We start from the raw sequence: 19,462 nt of genomic DNA, 5'->3' as shown, positions 1-19,462 counted from the left end.
TTGCGCAATAAAATACGCAAACCTTGCTGTCCCTTTGCGTACTTCACCCACTGTCAATCAAGGTCAATGATACGCCCCTTTCGTTACATTGTTTCACCAAATGTAGCCAGAGATTGCAACTTAATCGAACATTTAGAATGTAACAATATTCGTAGGCATAAATGGCAACATCGATTTGCAGCGTTTGCACACGCATTAACTCGTTCTGCGCACATTCCGTATTGTCTGTCATTCAACGTCTACGTCGATGCTGTTTGAGAATACGCCTTGCAGGATTAGCTGTGCGTCTGTGTAGGTTTTTTGTGGGTCATGGGGGAAAGAGCAGGAGGTAAATAAAGAGACACGCGCTAATAAACACGGGTAAAGATTTACTTTCACACTCAGTAGCTACGCTGGATTCTTGAATTGCTAGCTATTTATTATTTTGTAGGCAGACAATTCGGAGAAGAGGATAGTAGGAAGGTCTACAGTCAGTAGTAGTAGTAGTAGTAGTAGGTGGTGGTGAGTAGAACATTATGCTATCAATCGAATAATGGTCTGTCACATTTTTGTAGCTAACTTGCTAGCATTTGGTCATCAACATGCATTGTGGCAAACAGGTAGGTAGCTAGCCACGTAGCTAGTTAGCGTTCAATATTTTACTGAATGTATTTCGCAAGTTCAACGCTCTCTAACTAACCATAATTAGCTAGCTACAGCCACTACACACTGTAGATGCGTTAGCTAGCTAGCTAGCATACAGTACATATATTGTGTAAAGTCAATGTTAAACGTTACAGTGCTAGTTGGGAGGACATGAATTTATGTAATGTGACCATATAAATCTAAAATTGTCTAGGACATGCCTCACCCTTAACTTCTGTGCATGAACTATTGACATGGTGTAGTAGGATGTGTGCAGTATAGTAGCTAGTTAGTATAGTATATAGTAACTATAGTACCTACTGCCTATATGTTGCCAATGGTTAGTTTTATGGTGCTCTTTGAATTCTCAACTGGTGGTTTTCAGGTAAAAGCATTGCAATACTAACCTTATGTTTTCAACTTGAGAAAGCATCATACCTAAATAACATTTTCATGCTGTCAGTCTCAACTTGAGAAGCCAACCTATATTTTTCTGTAGAGCCAATCTAGCTACAGCATGCTGTCATACAGTGCAAAGTATGACACCTCACTAGGAATACCTACTAACTGAATTAAACCCAGACACATTCACTCGTTTTGGGACCATGCATATTCATTAAGACTGTCTCTTCTATCCACGGTATTGCACAGTGTGTGTGTGAGACAGTGTTTATTAATATCTGTCTATGATCCTCTTAACAGGGCCCTAATCGTACAGCGTCTGTTTGGGTCAGCGGAAAGAAATCCTTAAATCTAAACCCTAGTATAGCTACTGGACCACCTGTGGACAGGGTACAGCGTTGTCTCCCCTTATTTTCGGTAAGATTACCTGCAGTTGTGTGTGTGGTGCTGTTACTTTTTGTATTGTTGTAAGATGCTGGAAATGGGCATGTCTTTACTTCTCAGCTCCAGGGCTGACTGCATTATAGAAATGGTCATTATTGTGTTTGTCTGAGAGGTTTAGTGAAGTTGAGTAGGCCACTATCTGTGTATGTCTGTTGTTGACCTAGATAGTAGGTCAGCTATGTGAACAGCAGGTTCGTCTCTCTCTCTCCGACATTTGATTGCATTGACACACTGTTGTGGGGGAGAGGACTGTGGATCGGGGAATATTACTACAGCTTTGCAGTAGAGAGAGTTGCTTTGACTGTTGGTTGTCACCCTTGACTGTTTTCTTTCACTTAAAGGGCCAGGTGAGTATTTAAAGAGCAAGTTAAAGACTGAAAAGCCAGTTGGAAGAGGGAAAGTGAAGCTCTAGGCTTTTCTCACTCAGTCCTGTTGTGGAGCCATTCTTTGACTGCTTGCTACTTTTTTGGTATCCTTGGAGGGGAAGTGTGTGTGTGTGTGTGTGTGTGTGTGTGTGTGTGTGTGTGTGTGTGTGTGTGTGTGTGTGTGTGTGTGTGTGTGTGTGTGTGTGTGTGTGTGTGTGTGTGTGTGTGTGTGTGTGTGTGTGTGTGTGTGTGTGTGTGTGTGTGTGTGTGTGTGTGTGTGTGTGTGTGTGTGTGTGTGTGTGTGTGTGTGTGTGTGTGTGTGTGTGTGTTTTAAAAGCCAACCGATAGAGCATGTTAGATTAGGAGAGGACTATGAGTCCTTGGGCTCTCGGGATGAGATTTCAATTTGGCCTGGCTAGCCCTCTCATCCTCAAATAGATCTCCGTATCTCTCAAACAGCTCTCTCATGTTGCTTTGATTGATGTAAAAGGTTGAAAAGAGAGTGACGACGCACACCCAAACACAGCACAGGAGCTGGAGAAAAGGATAGCCTAGCTGTAGTAGGAAGGTAAATGACTTCCCAACAGTGAGTGGACATCCACATTTTTTTCTTATGTTTTTCTTGATACTGGTACACACTCTTTGTATTCAAATGGTTTATCCTGAGCTGTCTTGCATGGGACCATGAATAGTGTTGGTGCCGATCTCTGCTTAATAGCTCACATTTGTTGTCTTGTTAGGCACCTCAATGAATGCTGAAAGTGTCTGCCACCCAGGCAGGATCCTGAATGTGATATTATCAAACTGAGTTAATTCGATTTGAAATGTTTGAAATGTACAAATAATTCCATCCATCTAATCCGTCTAATCTATAAATCAATGTTTTTAGTCACTTTTTCCTCTCTTCAGCTCTAAGGGGGTCTGATTGGATACACCGCTGCCCGGTGTTGCCATGGCGATGCGGGAGCTGGTGGAGGGGGAGTGCGGGGGAGCCAATCCCCTCATGAAGCTGACGGGTCACATGACCCAGGAGGGAGGTGCTTGGAGGCACAGGTCAACGCCAACTGTGAGTAGTCACCGGTAGAAATTAGAATAAAGAACGTATGGAATATGTACAGTAATCCATGTTCTGTTTTTTTATATTCTTAGTTTGTTATTGACCATGTTGCATTGAGAGTTATTTTTCCTGGTCAACGGTGGGGCCCATCCAATTTTTTAAAAGTTCGGAGCTTGACATGAAATTTATGAGCACCAGAACTGAGATTTGAAAAAATGATTGAGATATTCTGTCTACTTTAAGCACATGTTGTGCCCTGTAAGGTAATATGTAACACTGTAAAATATATTTGTTTTATTAGAAAAGTTAAAAACGAAATGACCAAGTAATTTGTGGAATATTAGGTTTCTACATTGGGTAAAAGCACTATTTTCATATTGAGATGCATTACATTTAAAATTGTACACTTTCTCTTTAAAAACGTCAGGTTTGTGATTTCTATGATCATTGATCTCCTGAAGAAGCTATGCCTTTTCCTTTCTTTCTGTGCCCCCAAATATTTGGATATATTGGTAAAGTTACCGGTTTGTTAGCTAGCTAGCCAGTGAGGTAACATGAATGTAACAAAGTGTAAACAAACGGTTAACGAGACGCCGAGTAGTTTTAGAACGGCCCACGACATGGTTTATGAATGTAAAATGTGGTCCCGGCGATTCGCTACAGGAAGATAAAAATGTTGTGACTGTGATATGGGTCAGATCTTTTGACTTGGTTGGGCTATGAACAAGCTGTAGTAACGGAGAAACCATGACATGATCGAATCGGCACTCGCTTTTTTTTCCTCTTAGGCACTCTGAAACAACAGTACAGTGAAGCCTTATTGCCACAACTATTACCTTGGAGATTTCTTTCCTAGTCGCATAGAGCTCCCAAAATAAAACTCCTGGTCACGCACAAAAACGTTGTCGTGCTTTAGAGCCCTGGAACCATCTACCCATACTTGAACGAGTTTATACATCATAGTTTGTTTGGACCGTAGAACTTAGATGAGATACTGTAACTTAGTTGTACTATAGCTTTCCCAAATATATCTCAAGGTATCACTTTCATCCCTCTTTTTCTCCTAGATTCCCCCTACACCCATTGAAATCGCAACAGAAGAAGAGGTCAGTCTCATATTACCTTCCCAGTCCTATTGATTCGAACGGTTGTGCTTTGTCTGCATATTCTAAAAAAGGAATATGAAAACACGTTTCATTCACGTGAGGTTTGTTAATCGTCATTGAATAGGCTTGCGTTTGATGTCCTGTTCTGCATGTGTGTGTGTCCCAGTTGGTGAATGAGTTCATGCAGCAGGCGCCTCCACGGCCCCCTCACAGCTTCGACATGGGCCAGTTACTGGAGGAAATGCAGCAGATCGATCAGCAGAGCTACAGACAGGCTCCACAGAGAGGTACACACACAGCAGTAATAGAATTCCATATTATACTCTCCAACGCAGCAGAAGCAACACCATTATAGATTTGCAGTGTGCCTGCCCAGCTGCCCAGCGGCACTTCCATATTGTTACCCCACAGGCTTTGGAACATAGGTTGACACTTCAAGACACCTTTATTACGTTTTCCTGTACCTTCCATCCAAGTACTTGCACTGAAAAACACACTTTTTTTGCCAATGTGTGAAGAAAACAACACCCTTTCCCTCCTGTCCTGTCCGTAGCTCCGGGTGTGGCCGCGTTGGCCCTGTCTGGTGATTGGACGTCTGAGTTTCTGTCGGGAGCGGATGCCTCCACAGCCTCTTCGGGGCAGGCGGGACTTGGAGACCCCGCTGACGCTGATTGGACCAGAGAGTTCATCACCGATGGCACCGGTACATTTTTTTTTATGTCAATGGTAGGCACAATTGCCAACCATTTGTTTGAATGTACTTTGTGGCCACTGCTTCTAACAGGTAGAGAAATAATCGGTATCTTACTCTTTCCCTTTCTCCCCTCTTTCTCTTCTCTTTCTCTCTATCTCTCAGATCCCGGGCGTTGGGCAGAGGAGTATCTGGAGCAGTCAGAGGAGAAGCTATGGCTCGGAGACCTGGGAGAGAGGGAGCAAGAATGGTAATAATGGAGAGACCGAGAAAAAGAGGAGCGCAAGGGACACGTAGATGGATACAGTGAACTTCTGAGAAACCTTTAGAACGTTCCAGAGAAGATGGTCCCATTGTGATGTTGAGCCGCTAAGTGTGTCTTAAAGTCTTTGATCTCGTCCTCTCAGAACTCTGTGTTATTGCGTTCACTTTATAAGGGCTTTGGCCATAACATAGCTCTAAGTCAAGAAAAAAAATGAAAGCCAGTTAATCCCGCACACAGTCTTTTAGTTTGTGTATGTAATGCTTTGACCCAATAAGTAGCAGTCATTTAATTAGGTATTCAAAAGCGTCTTTTGATTCCATCCTTGTTGGATATGCATTGTGAAAAGAGACAATGCATTTCAATTACAATATATTTACAAGGATACAGTGTGATTACCGTAATTTCCGGACTATAAGCCGCAACTTTTTTCCCACGCTTTGAACCTTGCGTCTTAAACAATGACGCGGCTAATATATGGATTTTTCCCGCTTTCAATTTCTTTTTTAAAGGAGATGACTTCAGTGGTTTCGGTGCACAGGAGGAGGGAGATAGTGACCAATGACTTTCTTGGTAGGCTACTGTTCACTGCAAATTTTCTGTTACAAGCCGTGTTTCGTTAAAGCCTATTTATTTTTGTTACAAGCCGTGTTTCGTTAAAGCCTATTTATTTTTGTTACAAGCCGTGTTTCGTTAAAGCCTATTTATTTTTGTTACAAGCCGTGTTTCGTTAAAGCCTGTGTAAAGTTCATTTGTTTCAATGTACCGGTAGGCACCTGCGGCTTATAGACATGTGTGGCTTATTTATGTTCAAAATAATACTTTTTTTTTTAAATTCAGTGGGTGCGGCTTATATTCAGGTGCGCTCAATTGTCCGGAAATTACGGTATGTAAAATGTACATTGTCTCTTTAACCCACTTGTTCTTTAAAATGATCACTGTTTGAGACTCAGTTAGCTGTTTAAATTAACCCTTTGATGTTAATGTTTGTCAATCCAATAGGACGAAAGAGTACCTACCAGGAGACGAACTGAAGCAAACAGCCAATGAGCTGGTCGCAAAGGTCAATGACCCCAAGTTACAGAACACTGAGGTGTGTGTGTGTGTGTGTGTGTTTCCGTGTTGCGTGTGTTTCATACTTTTTTTTTTCTACATATCTATCCCCATACCCTTTCCCCATTTTTTTTGTCCATAGAAGTAATGTAGCTTTGTAATAACAGGATCGTTGTAGTTGTAGCCGTTTCTTTTGAAGTGTTCAGTGAGACACACTTCTTTTGTAGTCAATTAGACATCAAAATGTTTCATGGGAAAGCATTTTGCAGTGATGGACCATAGTAGCATAGTGACTCTTTACAACCTGGTCTTCAGAACTGTTTGTGTGGTATCCAACTCCCCTGTCATTATTTGGGATTTGGCTAGAGCACAAACTGATTTAATGACCAGTCTAGGTCCATAAGCCATTAGCCATAATGGATATTGTGTCATTGTTATGTTGTTGTTGTTGTTGTGTTGCACTGTAGTTCCTGCGGTTCATTAGGCAGATTGGCGAGGGCAGTGTCACAGTGGAGGACAGAGCAGGCAAACAGCACACAGATAGAGCTCAGGCCAAGGAGGCTCAGAACTGGGCCTCCAACCTCAACCAGGTAGGAGCCAACTTCCATTGAAGACACAAGGGGAAGGGTGCAACTGTCAACCTACAGGGAGCCATCTTGGCTCAAGCTTCCTCATTTTGTGCCTCATGAACCCCCCACGTCTCAGTATTTGGTGCAGACCCCTGCAACTGTTACTAACTACATAACCAAGTTATGGCCATGAACTTTTCTGTATGTGAGCCTTGCACTAGGCTTTACAATGTATAATTTGGAAAAGGTATATGTAGAAATAATTTATTGTGGAAAAGAGAGCATTGTCCTTTCTATATACATGCGATTTCTATATGCCGACTTCTGCCAATGAAAATCATCATAGCTGTTCCCTTCTTGAATCAGACTTCCAGTTCCCCTTGTGAAGTGAAGTTGTATGTTAACAGGGTTTGGGCAAATAATTTTTCAATTCAGGTAGGGGATTGAGAAATAATAATAGGCATTTTTGTATTGTTTTCATCACGAGTTGAATTCCAAGTCACTTCCTGAATTAGACCCCAGCCCTGGTGTTTACCCTTGAGTATGTAGTCATAGGAGTTCTCATTAACTGTGACATCTACTTTTCACCCTGCCATGAACTCTTGGCTTTCCCCTCCTTCGATTAACAACCCCCATTAATTTGTACCAAATGAAAACTCCTCCACCCTCACCCCTCCCGAAACAAAAATCCACCCCCAACGCCTCACACCTGCGACAAAACAATCATGCCTCCCCCCGTTCTCCGCTCCCTGGTTGCCATAGTTCCTGGAGGAGACTGGGGGAGGGACTTTACCCTTGACAACCCAAGAGTGTGATCAGAAGCTTGCCAAAGCTAAGGCTAAACAGGCACATCAATGGGCTTCTGTCGTCAGGCAGGTAGGACCCCTGATGCCATGGCAACACTGCCCAGTGGCTCCGCAACCGGCTTTCTGTCAAGAAAGTTGCGTTGAGCTGATTATATTTTTCATCAGCCTTTTTTTACGGTAGTTTGATGGCTGTTTTTAGTGGCAGAATGTTGTGCCCCATGTAGGTATTCCCGTAGTTTCTTAGCACTTTATATAAACCCAAGGACGATGCATTGTTTTTGCTGATTTAAACTTGCATTTAGATTATAGCAATTACTTTTAGAAAAGTAGTAAAGACGACCTGCACTAGAGGTATATAGATTGTAGGGGAGAAAGGGAGTGGGAGAATGGGTGTGGTTCTCTGATTTGTTTTGCTTCTTCCCATTCCTTTATCTTGTCTTCCTCTTTCACCCCTCTTCCCCATCTTGTTCTGCTGCTCCTTTACTGTCACAACCTCAACATTCCACTTTAAGTGTTGTTATAGAGTTATGGACAACTTGGTGTCCACATCTGCCATTGCTACCTCTTCCTTCCTGTTCAGGTCTCAGTGGAGTCAGCGGAATCATGGGTAGATGAGTTCGCCACAGCAGGTCCAGAGTTCCAGCAAGCTAAAGCTGCTGTGGAGGTAAGAGAGATACAATAGGAAAGATAACAGAATAATGACCTTAAGTATTTTTAAACATCTTCCAAATTGTATCTATCAAGAATAATTCCAGCCTATAGCCTAATATTCACATTACTGGGCAAGGGTGCAGCTATGGGTGGACCTGGGAGGGCATAGGCCGACCCTCTTAGGAGCCAGACCCACCCGCTGGGGAGCCAGGCGCAGCCAATAAAAATGAGTTTTTCCCCACAAAAGGGCTTCTATTACAAACAGAAATACTCCAAAGCACCCCCTCAGACGATCCCGCAGGTGAAGAAACTGACTGTGGGGGTCCTAGTCTGGCGTGGGTACACGTGGTCTGCGGTTGTGAGGCCGGTTGGACGCACTGCTAAATTCTCTAAAATTACGTTGGAGAAGGCTTATGGTAGAGAAATGAACATTCAATTATCTGGCAACAGCTCTGGTGGACATTCCTGCAGTCAGCATGCCAATTGCACGCTCCCTCAAAACTTGAGACGTGTTGTGTGACAAAACTGCACATTTTAGAGTGGCCTTTTATTGTCCCCAGCACAAGGTGCACCTGTGTAATGATCATGCTGTTTAATCAGCTTCTTGATAAGCCACACCTGTCAGGTGGATGGATTATCTTGGCAAAGGAGGGAGACATGCTCACTAACAGGGATGTAAACACATTTTTGCACAACATTTGAAAGAAATTAGCTTTTTGTGCATATGGAACATTTCTGGGATCTTTATTTCAGCTCATGAAACATGGGACCAACACTACATTTTGCGTTTATATTTTTGTTCAGTATATATTAAGCTCTTTACATGTACTATATTGCACTAAAAATGCCATTGCACATTTTCACTTCACACATCAGGTAATTACCATGTATCATTGGCTTAAAGTACACTGTGTATATAGAACCTTTATCAAAGTTCACATTGGCCATTGGGCATCCCCTAAAAATAGTGGTTTGGACCAATGTTAACGTTAGGGGGATTCCCACAGCAACTGGTATGATGATGCTCGGCACCCCCATCATTTGACCCCTGACTTTGACATTGTGATTGTTCCTCTGTATCAGAGCGACGTGGACTTCTGGGAGAAGCTGCAGCAGGAGTGGGAGGAGATGGCCAAGAGAGACGCAGAAAGTCACCCCTGGCTCTCTGATTTTGACCAGATGCTCAGCAGCTCCTACGACAAGGTACTTGACATAGTTTCCTATCCACATGTGGTGTTGGAGGGCCAGTAGGAGGCACTCTTTACTCTGGTCAACAACAAAAAAAGATCCCAATGCCCCAGGGCAGTGATTGGGGACATTGCCCTGTGTATGGTGCGGTCTTTTGGATGGGACGTTAAACAGGTGTCCTGACTCTCTGTGGTCACTAAAGATCCCATGGCACTTATCGTAAGAGTAGGGATGTTGGCCTCCAGAGTGGCACAGTGGTCTAAGGCACTGCTAGCTGTGCCACTAGAAATTCTGGGTTTGAGTCCAGGCTCTGTCGCAGCCGGCCGCGACCGAGAGACCCATGGGGCGGCGCACAATTGGCCCAGCGTCGTCCGGGTTAGGGGAGGGTTTGGCCAGCAGGGATGTCCTTGTCCCATCGTGCACTAGCGACTCCTGTGGTGGGCTGGGCGCAGTGCACGCTGACACGTCGCCAGGTGTACGGTGTTTCCTCTGAAACATTGGTGCGGCTGGCTTCCGGGTTAAGTGGGCATTGTGTCAAGAAGCAGTTCGGCTTGGTTGGGTTGTGTTTTGGAGGACGTACGGCTCTCAACCTTCGCCTTTCCCAAGTCCGTACGGGAGTTGCAGCGATGAGACAAGACTGTAACTACCAATTGGATACCACGAAATTGGTGAGGAAAAAGGGGGTAAAAAAATAATTTCAAAAAGGAGTAGGGATGTTAACCCCGGTGTCCATGACCACCAAACCCTCTAACTCTTCCCCAGGTTGTTGCTGTAAATGAGAATGTGTTCTCAGTCAAATTACCTGGTTAAAATAAGGGTTCGTTTTTAGTTAAGGATAAGTTTAGCCTTCTAGATCACAATGAATATGTTCAGCATTCCTACCTGTCCAGGCAAAAAAAAATCTGCCTTGTCTTGTTTGCTAAGTTGCTGTTCATGATTTAACTCGCTCTCTCGCTCTCTCACCCCCTCCAGGGGTACCAGTTTGAGGAGGACAACCCGTACCTGTCCCACCAGGACCCCCTTGCTGAGGGGGTAAGGAGGATGGAGGCAGGGGACATCCCTGGGGCCGTGCGTCTGTTTGAGAGCGCCGTACAGAGAGAACCAGACAACCAGCTGGTGAGACACTCATTAATTAATAACTCTGATATAATAATATCTCAAGGTGAAATTATTTCTGGCTAACAAGCGCTGGCGACTAAGGGGGTTCTTTACTACCCTGTTAGCATTAGGTGGGTTAAGAGGTAAAGAGAACTAAGCACTCTCACACTGCTTCTTTTTTTTAGGCATGGCAATATCTGGGAACCTGTCAGGCAGAGAACGAACAAGAGTTTGCAGCCATCAGTGCCCTCCGCAGGTAAAGAGTTGGAATAGCAGCCTCACTGACTTGAGAGAAGTCCCTGTGTGTCCCAAGTGGCACCCTATTCCCTATATAGGGCACCCATAGGGCTCTGGCCAAAAGTAGTGCACTATATAGACCAGGAGTGTCAAACTCATGTTGACCTGGGGGGCGCATTCTGTCTTCAACAATGTCCGGAGGGCCACACTGAAAATGTGTTATTTTCTTGCTGTCAAAATGTGCAAAAACATTTCCTCCGTTCATCGTTTTGATTTTTTTTATGCTCCCTGATTCTAGCTTTTGTTTCGGTGATTGTTAGCAAGCTGGACAGAGTGAGGAAACTGTATGAATGTAGGTCCATTATATACTGAACAAATATATAAACGCACATGCAACAATTTCAACAGTTTTACTGAGTTACAGTCCATATAAGGAAATCAGTCAATTGAAAAAAAATTCATTAGGCCCTAATCTATGGATTTCACATGACTGGGCAGGGGGCATGGGCCTGGGAGGGCATAGGCCCACCCACTTGGGAGTCAGGCCCTGCCAATCAGAATTAGTTTTCCACACAAAAGGGCTTTATTACAGATAAAAATACTCAGTTTCATCAGCTGTCCGGTTCTCTGGTCTCAGAGATCCCACAGGTGAAGAAGTTGGATGTGGAGGTCCTGGGCTGGGATTGGTTACACGTGATCTGCGGTTGTGAGGCAGGTTGGACATACTGCCAAATTCTCTAAAACAACGTTGGATGCAGCTTATGGTTGAGAAATTAACATTAAATTCTCTGGCAAAAGCTCTGGTGGACATTCCTGCAGTCAGTATGCCAATTGCATGCTCCCTCAAAACTTGAGACATCTGTGGTGTTGTGTGACAAAACTGCACATTTTAGAGTGGCCTTTTATTGTCCCCAGCACAACATGCACCTGTGTAATGATCAGTGGTGGAAAAAGTACCCAATTGTCATACTTGAGTAAAAGTAAAGATACCTTAATAGAAAATTACAAGTAAAAGTGAGTCACCCAGTAAAATTCTACTTGAGTGAAAGTATTTGGTTCTAAATATACTCAAGTATCAATGTAATTGCTAAAATGTACTTCAGTATCAAAAGTTAAAGTATAAAATGAAACATGGGACCAACACTTTACATGTTGCTTTTTTATTTTTGTTCTGTATAATTTCTACACCATTTTGATTTGGTTAGAGTCATTTTAAAGTATATGTACAGTTGAAGTCGGAAGTTTACATACACCTTAGCCAAATACATTTAAACTCAGTTTTCACAATTCCTGACATTTAATCGTAGTAAAAATTCCATGTCTTAGGTCAGTTAGGATCACCACGTTATTTTAAGAATGTGAAATGTCAGAATAATAGTTGAGAGAATTATTTCTTTCAGCTTTTATTTCTTTCATCACATTCCCAGTGGGTCAGAAGTTTACATACACTCAATTAGTATTTTGTAGCATTGCCTTTAAATTGCTTAACTTGGATCAAATGTTTCGGGTAGCCTTCCACAAGCTTCCCACAATAAGTTGGGTGAATTTTGGCCTATTCCTCCTGACAGAGCTGGTGTAATTGAGTCAGGTTTGTAGGCCTCCTTGCCTCCACACGCTTTTTCAGTCCTGCCCACAAATGTTCTATAGGAATGAGGTCAGGGCTTTGTGATGACCACTCTAATACCTTGACTTTGTTGTCCTTAAGCCAATTTGCCACAACTTTGGAAGTATGCTTGGGGTCATTGTCCATTTGGAAGACCCTTTTGCGACCAAGCTTTAACTTCCTGACTGATGTCTTGAGATGTTGCTTCAATATATCCACAATTTTCCTGCCTCGTGATGCCATCTATTTTGTGAAGTGCACCAGTCCCTCCTGCAGCAAAGCACCCCCACAACATGATGCTGCCACCCCTGTGCTTCACGGTTGGGATGGTGATCTTCGGCTTGCAAGCCTCCCCCTTTTTCCTCCAAACATAACGATGGTCATTATGGCCAAACAGTTATATTTTTGATTCATCAGACCAGAGGGCAATTCTCCAAAAAGTACGGTCTTTGTCCCCATGTGCAGTTGCAAACCGTAGTCTGGCTTTTTTATGGTGGTTTTGGAGCAGTGGCTTCTTCCTTGCTGAGCGGCCTTTCAGGTTATGTCGATGTAGGACTCGTTTTACTGTGGATATAGATACTTTTGTAACTGTTCCCTCCAGCATCTTCACAAGGTCCTTTGCTGTTGTACTGGGATTGATTTGCACTTTTCGCACCAAAGTACGTTCATCTCTAGGAGAGAGAACGTGTCTCCTTCCTGAGCGGTATGACGGCTGCGCGGTCCCATGGTGTTTATACTTGCGTACTATTGTTTGTATAGATGAACGTGGTACCTTCAGGCATTTGGAAATTGCTCCCAATGATGAACCAGACTTGTGGAGGTCCCAAAAACAAAATCTGAGGTCTTGGCTGATTTCTTTTGATTTTCCCATGATGTCAAGCAAAGAGGCACTGAGTTTGAAGGTAGGCCTTGAAATACATCCACAGGTACACCTCCAATTGACTCAAATGATGTCAATTAGCCTATCAGAAGCTTCTAAAGCCATGACATCATTTTCTGGAATTTTCCAAGCTGTTTAAACGCATAGTCAACTTAGTGTAAACTTCTGACCCACTGGAATTGTGATACAGTGAATTATAAGAGAATTAATCTGTCTAAACAATTGTTGGAAAAATGACTTGTTTCATGCACAAAGTAGATGTCCTAACCGACTTGCCAAAACTATAGTTTGTTAACAAGAAATTTGTGGAGTGGTTGAAAAACGAGTTTTAATGACTCCAACCTAAGTGTATTGAAACTTCCAACTTCAACTGTGTGTTTTGTTTGTGTGTGTGTGTGTGCAAAGCTGTCATCAAGGAAAAAGGTGGCTACTTTGAAGAATCTCAAATATAATATTTTTTATAATCTTTATTATTTTTTTTATTTTTTTGTTGAGCCGCATTGAATTGGCTTGTATGTTTGACACCCCTGACATAGAGAATAAGGGTGCCTTTTGGGACATAGCTCCTATCTGACATTAAGAGTATGTCATGAAGTATGTACTTATTTGATTTATGAATACATGTTTTATGTGTGGCTCAAATACAAAGATGCTGTGATAAGCAGGAACTTGGGTGCTAAATAGGAAGTCCTCGAAGTTACATGATGCCTGTGACGACTTGTTGGCTGACACAACATTTTCTCGGGTTCTCTCACCTTTCTCTCTTTTTTTCTCTCTCTCTTGCTCTCTCCTTTTCTCTCGCCGTTAGATGCATAGAGTTGAAGAAGGACAACCTGACCGCTCTGATGGCTCTGGCTGTCAGTTTCACCAACGAATCGCTGCACAGGCAGGCCTGTGAGACCCTTCGCGATTGGCTGAGGCACAACCCCGCGTACCGGCCAGTCCTGGAGCAGAGTGAACGGGAGCGAGAGAAGGACGGAGGGACCAGAGAGAGGGAGAGATTTGGCTCACTGCTGCCGGAGTGAGTGGACCTATTTCATTGTGTACAAATGTGGTGTGTGTGTGTGTATATTCAGCATATACTTATAACTGCTAATCAATATAACACTAAATGAAGTACAGGACATTTTATCTGTTGGCTTAAAATATCACAATTGTTAAATAATTTCCCTCCTTTTTTCCCATCTCTGTGCCTCCCTCCTTCCTCCCCCACTCTCAGATCTTTGTTTACAGAGGTGCAGTCCCTGTTCCTCAGTGCGGCTAACTCTGACCCCGCCCGCGTCGACCCCCAGCTACAGTGTGGCCTGGGAGTCCTCTTCAATCTGAGCGGGGAGTATGACAAGGCCGTGGACTGTTTCACCGCAGCCCTCTCCGTCACACCACAGGTACGCTAGTAGGTTATCCACTTCACCGCGGCCCTCTCCGTCACACCACAGGTACGCTAGTAGGTTATCCACTTCACAGCAGCCCTCTCCGTCACATCACAGGTACGCTAGTAGGTTATCCACTTCACAGCAGCCCTCCGTCACATCACAGGTACGCTAGTAGGTAATCCACTTCACAGCAGCCCTCTCCGTCACACCACGGGTACGCTAGTAGGTTATCCACTTCACAGCAGCCCTCTCCGTCACATCACAGGTACGCTAGTAGGTAATCCACTTCACAGCAGCCCTCTCCGTCACACCACGGGTACGCTAGTAGGTTTTCCACTTCACAGCAGCCCTCTCCGTCACACCACGGGTACGCTAGTAGGTTATCCACTTCACAGCAGCCCTCTCCGTCACACCAAGGGTACACTAGCAGGTTATCCACTTCACAGCAGCCCTCTCTGTCACACCACAGGTACACTAGTAGGTTATCCACAATCTGTGGTTCATGTGTGTTTGGAGAATAAACACACTTGATTATAATTATGCTGTTTAAATAAAATTAAGCTAAAGTTGATCAATTCAAACGTGTCCGAATACATCCTTCCTTGCTTGCTCCCTTGAAGTCATTTCTGATCTGTATGCTAAATGGTTACCTTAAAGCAATTGGGTCCATCTCAGTGTAAAAAATATTGTGATCAACAACTTTTTTTTTTTTTTCATATTTTTTTTCTTTCAGACAGGTACAAAAACCATCAAAGAAATGTATACATGGATAACCCATTCCCCATCCACCCTCCCGCATCCTCCCTCCCCACCCGGAAACTATGTTTCCAACCCCTTCCCATCCAGCAACCTAAGTTGCCTATCAGTCCCCCTCCCACCTATCCATCCCGAGTCACCCCCTTACATTCCTGATAAATCCCCGCCAGCACTCCCCAAGAGACCCCTCCATACCACCCTTTCCCTGTGGGCCTGAAAGCAAAGAAAGTAACAAAAGTTCAAATATATATACAGTATATTATTCTGTTTCACATTCTGTTCCAGTTAAAGGCTTGTTCAGATTCAATTAGATCTGTGGACCATAACCCATTGTTTTAATCATAGACTGTCATGTACTTAAAGGAAGGAGGGAGACTGGGGAATGCATTTTTAGGTATTCCAAAAGGGTCTATTACTTTCCTCCTCTTCAAAAGTTATGTCTAACCCCCCCCCCCCCCCTTTAACTTTCTTTCCCTATTCAAACTTTTTTCTCGCTGAAACTACCCATCCCTAGTCACATGTAGCATTTACCCCCCTCTGCTTCTGTGATTGTCCTTCCTTTTTAACAGACACCAACTACCCCCTCTTGAACAACTTTACTCAGCTCTCCTTTTGTTTCAATTAACTGATGTACTCTCTCTCTCTATTTCTCACTCTTGTCTTTACCTCAGACCCCCATAACAGAAGGTAGACTGGTCTCCCTCATCCAGACAGCTGTCCCTCTCCTCCTTCAGCCTTCTGGGTCTTGTTGAGGGGGTATTGTTGTGCTGGTCTGTTGTCTGGGTCTTTGCTGTCTTGAGTGTTCTGAACAGCTCCTTGAGCTGCGCCAGCTTTATCTCCAGCTTTGTCCATTTCTCCCTCAGATCAATGCAGGAGCAGTGCATTTGTGGGACCTGGGTTTTCTCAGGGCTAGGGGAGGGACACTCCTCTTGGGGCTGCTCGTCTATGGGGTGGGGACGTTGTCCAAGGATGAGCTTCTTATGCTGTGCTCTCTCTTTGATCTTGTAGAAGTCCTGCTGAAAACGGTTTGAGGCTTCCCTGCAACAATAGTGCACCAATACTGTTCCAGATCTGTACAGGTTGACATAACCTTTGTCAGTGTCAGGTTCTTCATTGTCCATTATTCTTAGTTTCCACCCGTTGCTCGTACCATCTTTCTTAACAGAAGGGTAACTGTGCCATGCAAGGGGATGGTATGTGAGGAAAAAGAAGTGTATTATCCCCGGTTTGTAAGAGTCAGCAAATAGTGTCTCTGGATTGTCCTTAAGGAGCTTCTGTTTGTACTGTTTCCGTGCATTGTCATGTTTAATTTCCGGGGGGGACTGTTTTGTGATTGCCTCTGCACAGGGGTGGGGGAAGCTGTGATGGTCTACTGTCATTGTAAGGCTTTCACACCTTTCACTTCACACCACAGTGTACAAATGCCGTTGCAGCCGGGACGTCTGTCCTGAGTCTGTATAGTAAGATATCTAGAGATTACTATAATGTATTTCACTTCTTGGCTTTAGAAGTAGCTTCAGACTGAACATCTACTCACTCAGTCGCAGGTTGGGTGGTGTTTTCAGGTTTCTCCGGTGCTTCTTATGCTGATTGTTGGTTTGCTAGAAAGTTTGCTGGATAATTCTTAGCAGTAAGTAATTTTGTCCAAAATCAAGGTTGTAAGTTGGAATTTTTCTATTTGGTGTTTAGGTAATGCAGAGTTCTGTATAAGTCTATGTGGAAAAACTCAATGTATCCAACACTAATTCAGGAGCTCATGACTTCTCTGTCTGTGTCTCTCTCTCTCTCAGGACTATCTGCTGTGGAATAAACTGGGCGCCACGCTTGCCAATGGAAGCCGCTCAGAGGAGGCTGTTGCCGCCTATAGGAGGGCGCTTGAACTGCAGCCAGGCTTCATCCGCAGTCGGTACAACCTGGGAATCAGCTGTGTCAACCTTGGAGCCCATAGGTGAGATGGAGAGCCTTTTGTGGCCAGAGATGCACCGTTTTTGTAAAAAAATAATATTTTTTAAATATTTGATCAAATCCACTTAACACTGTACTTTCTTATGTTCGTCAAAGTTAAGTTGTAGATTCAGGTCATACCAGGAGTAGAAATTGACTTTATATAATGTATTGACTTTGTTCACAATATAATTATTTTTGCCTTAATAAAAATCTATTGAATGCACCACAATGACAATTTCAATTTGACCCCTATTCTCTTCCTGGTTTACAGAGAGGCCGTGGAGCACTTCCTGGAAGCCCTGTCCCTGCAACGCCAGGCGTCGGGGGAGGGCGAGAAGGTCAGTGCCAGCCGGGGCCCGGGGAGCACCGCAGCCACCATGATGTCCGACAACATCTGGTCCACCCTGCGCATGGCCTTAAGCATGATGGGAGAGAGCTCGCTATACGCGGCGGCCGACCGGCGAGACCTCGACACGTTGCTCTCCTACTTCTGTCAGCGGGGGGGGGGAGCGGGGGGGGAATGAAGGTGTGGGAGGGCCGAGGGAGGGAGAGGGGCAGGAGGAGAGTTGATAGTGTGTGAGTGCGCACTTATCGGAGGAAGGTGTCTGGGAGAGGTAGAGAGAGAAAAGGAGGAGAGAGAGGTCCTGTCCACAAACAACCCCCTAGCTCTAACCCTATAGGCACTTCATATAAACCTGAAATGATTGGATAAGTATAAACAACATGGATGTAGCTCCTTTCGTAGCATTTCTGCCATCTTATAACTACCAGGGTTGGGGTCAGTTTACTTCCTGAATTGAAATGGAACTGTCTCCAACCCTGATACCTATCCAATCCTTTCAGGAAGAGAGGGATGATGATGTGTGACAAGGGGAGAGTCGGCTGAAAGGGAGGAGAGGTGAGAAGGACATTTGATGTGTCTTTCAGCAACCAAGGGAAATGCACAGTGTACACCAGGTGTATTGAATACATACTATTTCCTCCCCTGATCACTCTGACATCGCCCGGTTGCCAGTTGGTTCCTACTTTTTTCATTATCTTGTTTGACACAAAGCAGAAACAGACTGGCACCCAGACTAGTTCACAGATGTCTGGTTCGTTCCCTCTCTGTCCTCAGCAACTGGCGCAGGGATGTTCTTGTTGTGTCCCTCATAATCGGAGGCATCGTCATGCCTATTGAAACTGAGGAGCCACTTGACTCCCTTAGTTTCATTCAGCCCTATGATACATGGATGTATACATTGGATACTAGTGAAAGGTTTGCACCTTAGGTTTTCCAGAGGGAATAAAATGAACATGGTAGAGCAAAAGATCAAGTTGAGATGAATGTTCCTGTAATGTATAGAAAAGATAGGATCATGTTTATTTGGAGGATCTTTGTTTTTCGTGTTTTATTCCCCCTTGAAAATATGAAGTTCAAACGTTGTAAAGCTGGCTTACTGATTCCGAATCAATTGCTGAAGGTAAAAAGAGATCATTACAGTAATATAGATATCTGGCTTTGGAGCAGGGGTGCTGAACTCCGGTCCTTGACGGCCACAGTGTCTTTAGTTTTCTTTCACGTTATTTCATAGAGATCAGAGAATGAATTATACTCGTACTCAGTCCAATGAAGTACTTGAGGGAAATGAAAGACTGCTGACATGAGTTGTACACACCAGAGTCGTATTCACTAGTAGGAACCCAATGGAAGGGAACGGGGAGGGACCTACCTGAATTGGTCCGACAAGAAGCGCTTGTTTTCATTTTCTGTTGCTACAGTGTGAAATAATGAATGACTCAGCTTTGGACAGAGGATGACATCAGTGTAAAGGTGATGGTATACTGAAAGAAGTGTCTTTGGACTTCTTCCTTCCCTCAACCCTTATTTCTTCAAACAAATGCCCTTGTTGTAAAATAATTAGCTTAATTGTAAAATAATGCTTTTTTGCCATATTGTCTGTACTATAATTATTGTATTGTTTTCAAAATAGTTAACCATACTGTAATGATTATTAATGTGATATTCAGCAATAAAGCTCCGACTCATTGATTAGGTCTACTTTTCATGTTTTGAAAGGGCAGTAATTTCCCATATTTGTATTTTCCTTGGCCAGTTGCAGGATAGCAGACCCAAAATGACCCAGGATTAGGCTGCTTTTACAGCACGAAAAAGCAAATGGTCAATGCAGTTTGTTAATTCAGCCAAGAGTGTCTGCTACAGGGACTACTTTGTTTTGCACGTATCCAGCTCTTTCTATGAATAGTAAGTAGCATACAACAAGTGGACAAGTACTTGTAAGTACAAGGGGGTTTGGGCGGGGCATGTACATTCACATATGTATTCACATGGTAAGTATTCGGCTTTCAA

At 43.8% G+C, this 19,462-nt stretch overlaps 1 protein-coding gene across 10 annotated transcripts; it reads left to right on the top strand.

Annotated features, from left to right (window-relative positions):
* Window positions 1–86: 86 nt before the first annotated feature.
* Window positions 87–19,144, top strand: LOC106605093 (peroxisomal targeting signal 1 receptor). Of its 10 annotated transcripts, none has more exons than XM_082975271.1 (18): window positions 87–360; window positions 1,327–1,443; window positions 2,326–2,403; window positions 2,745–2,901; window positions 3,960–3,998; window positions 4,165–4,285; window positions 4,552–4,701; window positions 4,855–4,939; window positions 5,954–6,044; window positions 6,472–6,594; window positions 7,960–8,043; window positions 9,114–9,233; window positions 10,191–10,334; window positions 10,502–10,572; window positions 13,845–14,057; window positions 14,256–14,421; window positions 16,956–17,113; window positions 17,384–19,144. In XM_082975271.1, exons 4-18 carry the CDS (start codon window positions 2,788–2,790, stop codon window positions 17,634–17,636), a joined length of 1,932 nt encoding a protein of 643 aa, XP_082831397.1. In that variant the 5' UTR covers window positions 87–360; window positions 1,327–1,443; window positions 2,326–2,403; window positions 2,745–2,787; the 3' UTR covers window positions 17,637–19,144. The 10 variants fall into 10 exon arrangements, with proteins under 10 accessions (XP_082831397.1, XP_082831398.1, XP_014055871.3 ...); XM_082975272.1 differs by having other exon boundaries at window positions 2,326–2,421; XM_045718358.2 differs by having other exon boundaries at window positions 97–328.
* Window positions 19,145–19,462: the final 318 nt, after the last annotated feature.

This window comes from Salmo salar, chromosome 05 (assembly GCF_965601325.2).
Source record: "Salmo salar chromosome 05, fSalSal1, whole genome shotgun sequence".
Taxonomy (NCBI): Eukaryota; Metazoa; Chordata; class Actinopteri; order Salmoniformes; family Salmonidae; genus Salmo; species Salmo salar.
This window is presented reverse-complemented; position numbering and strand designations above follow the sequence as displayed.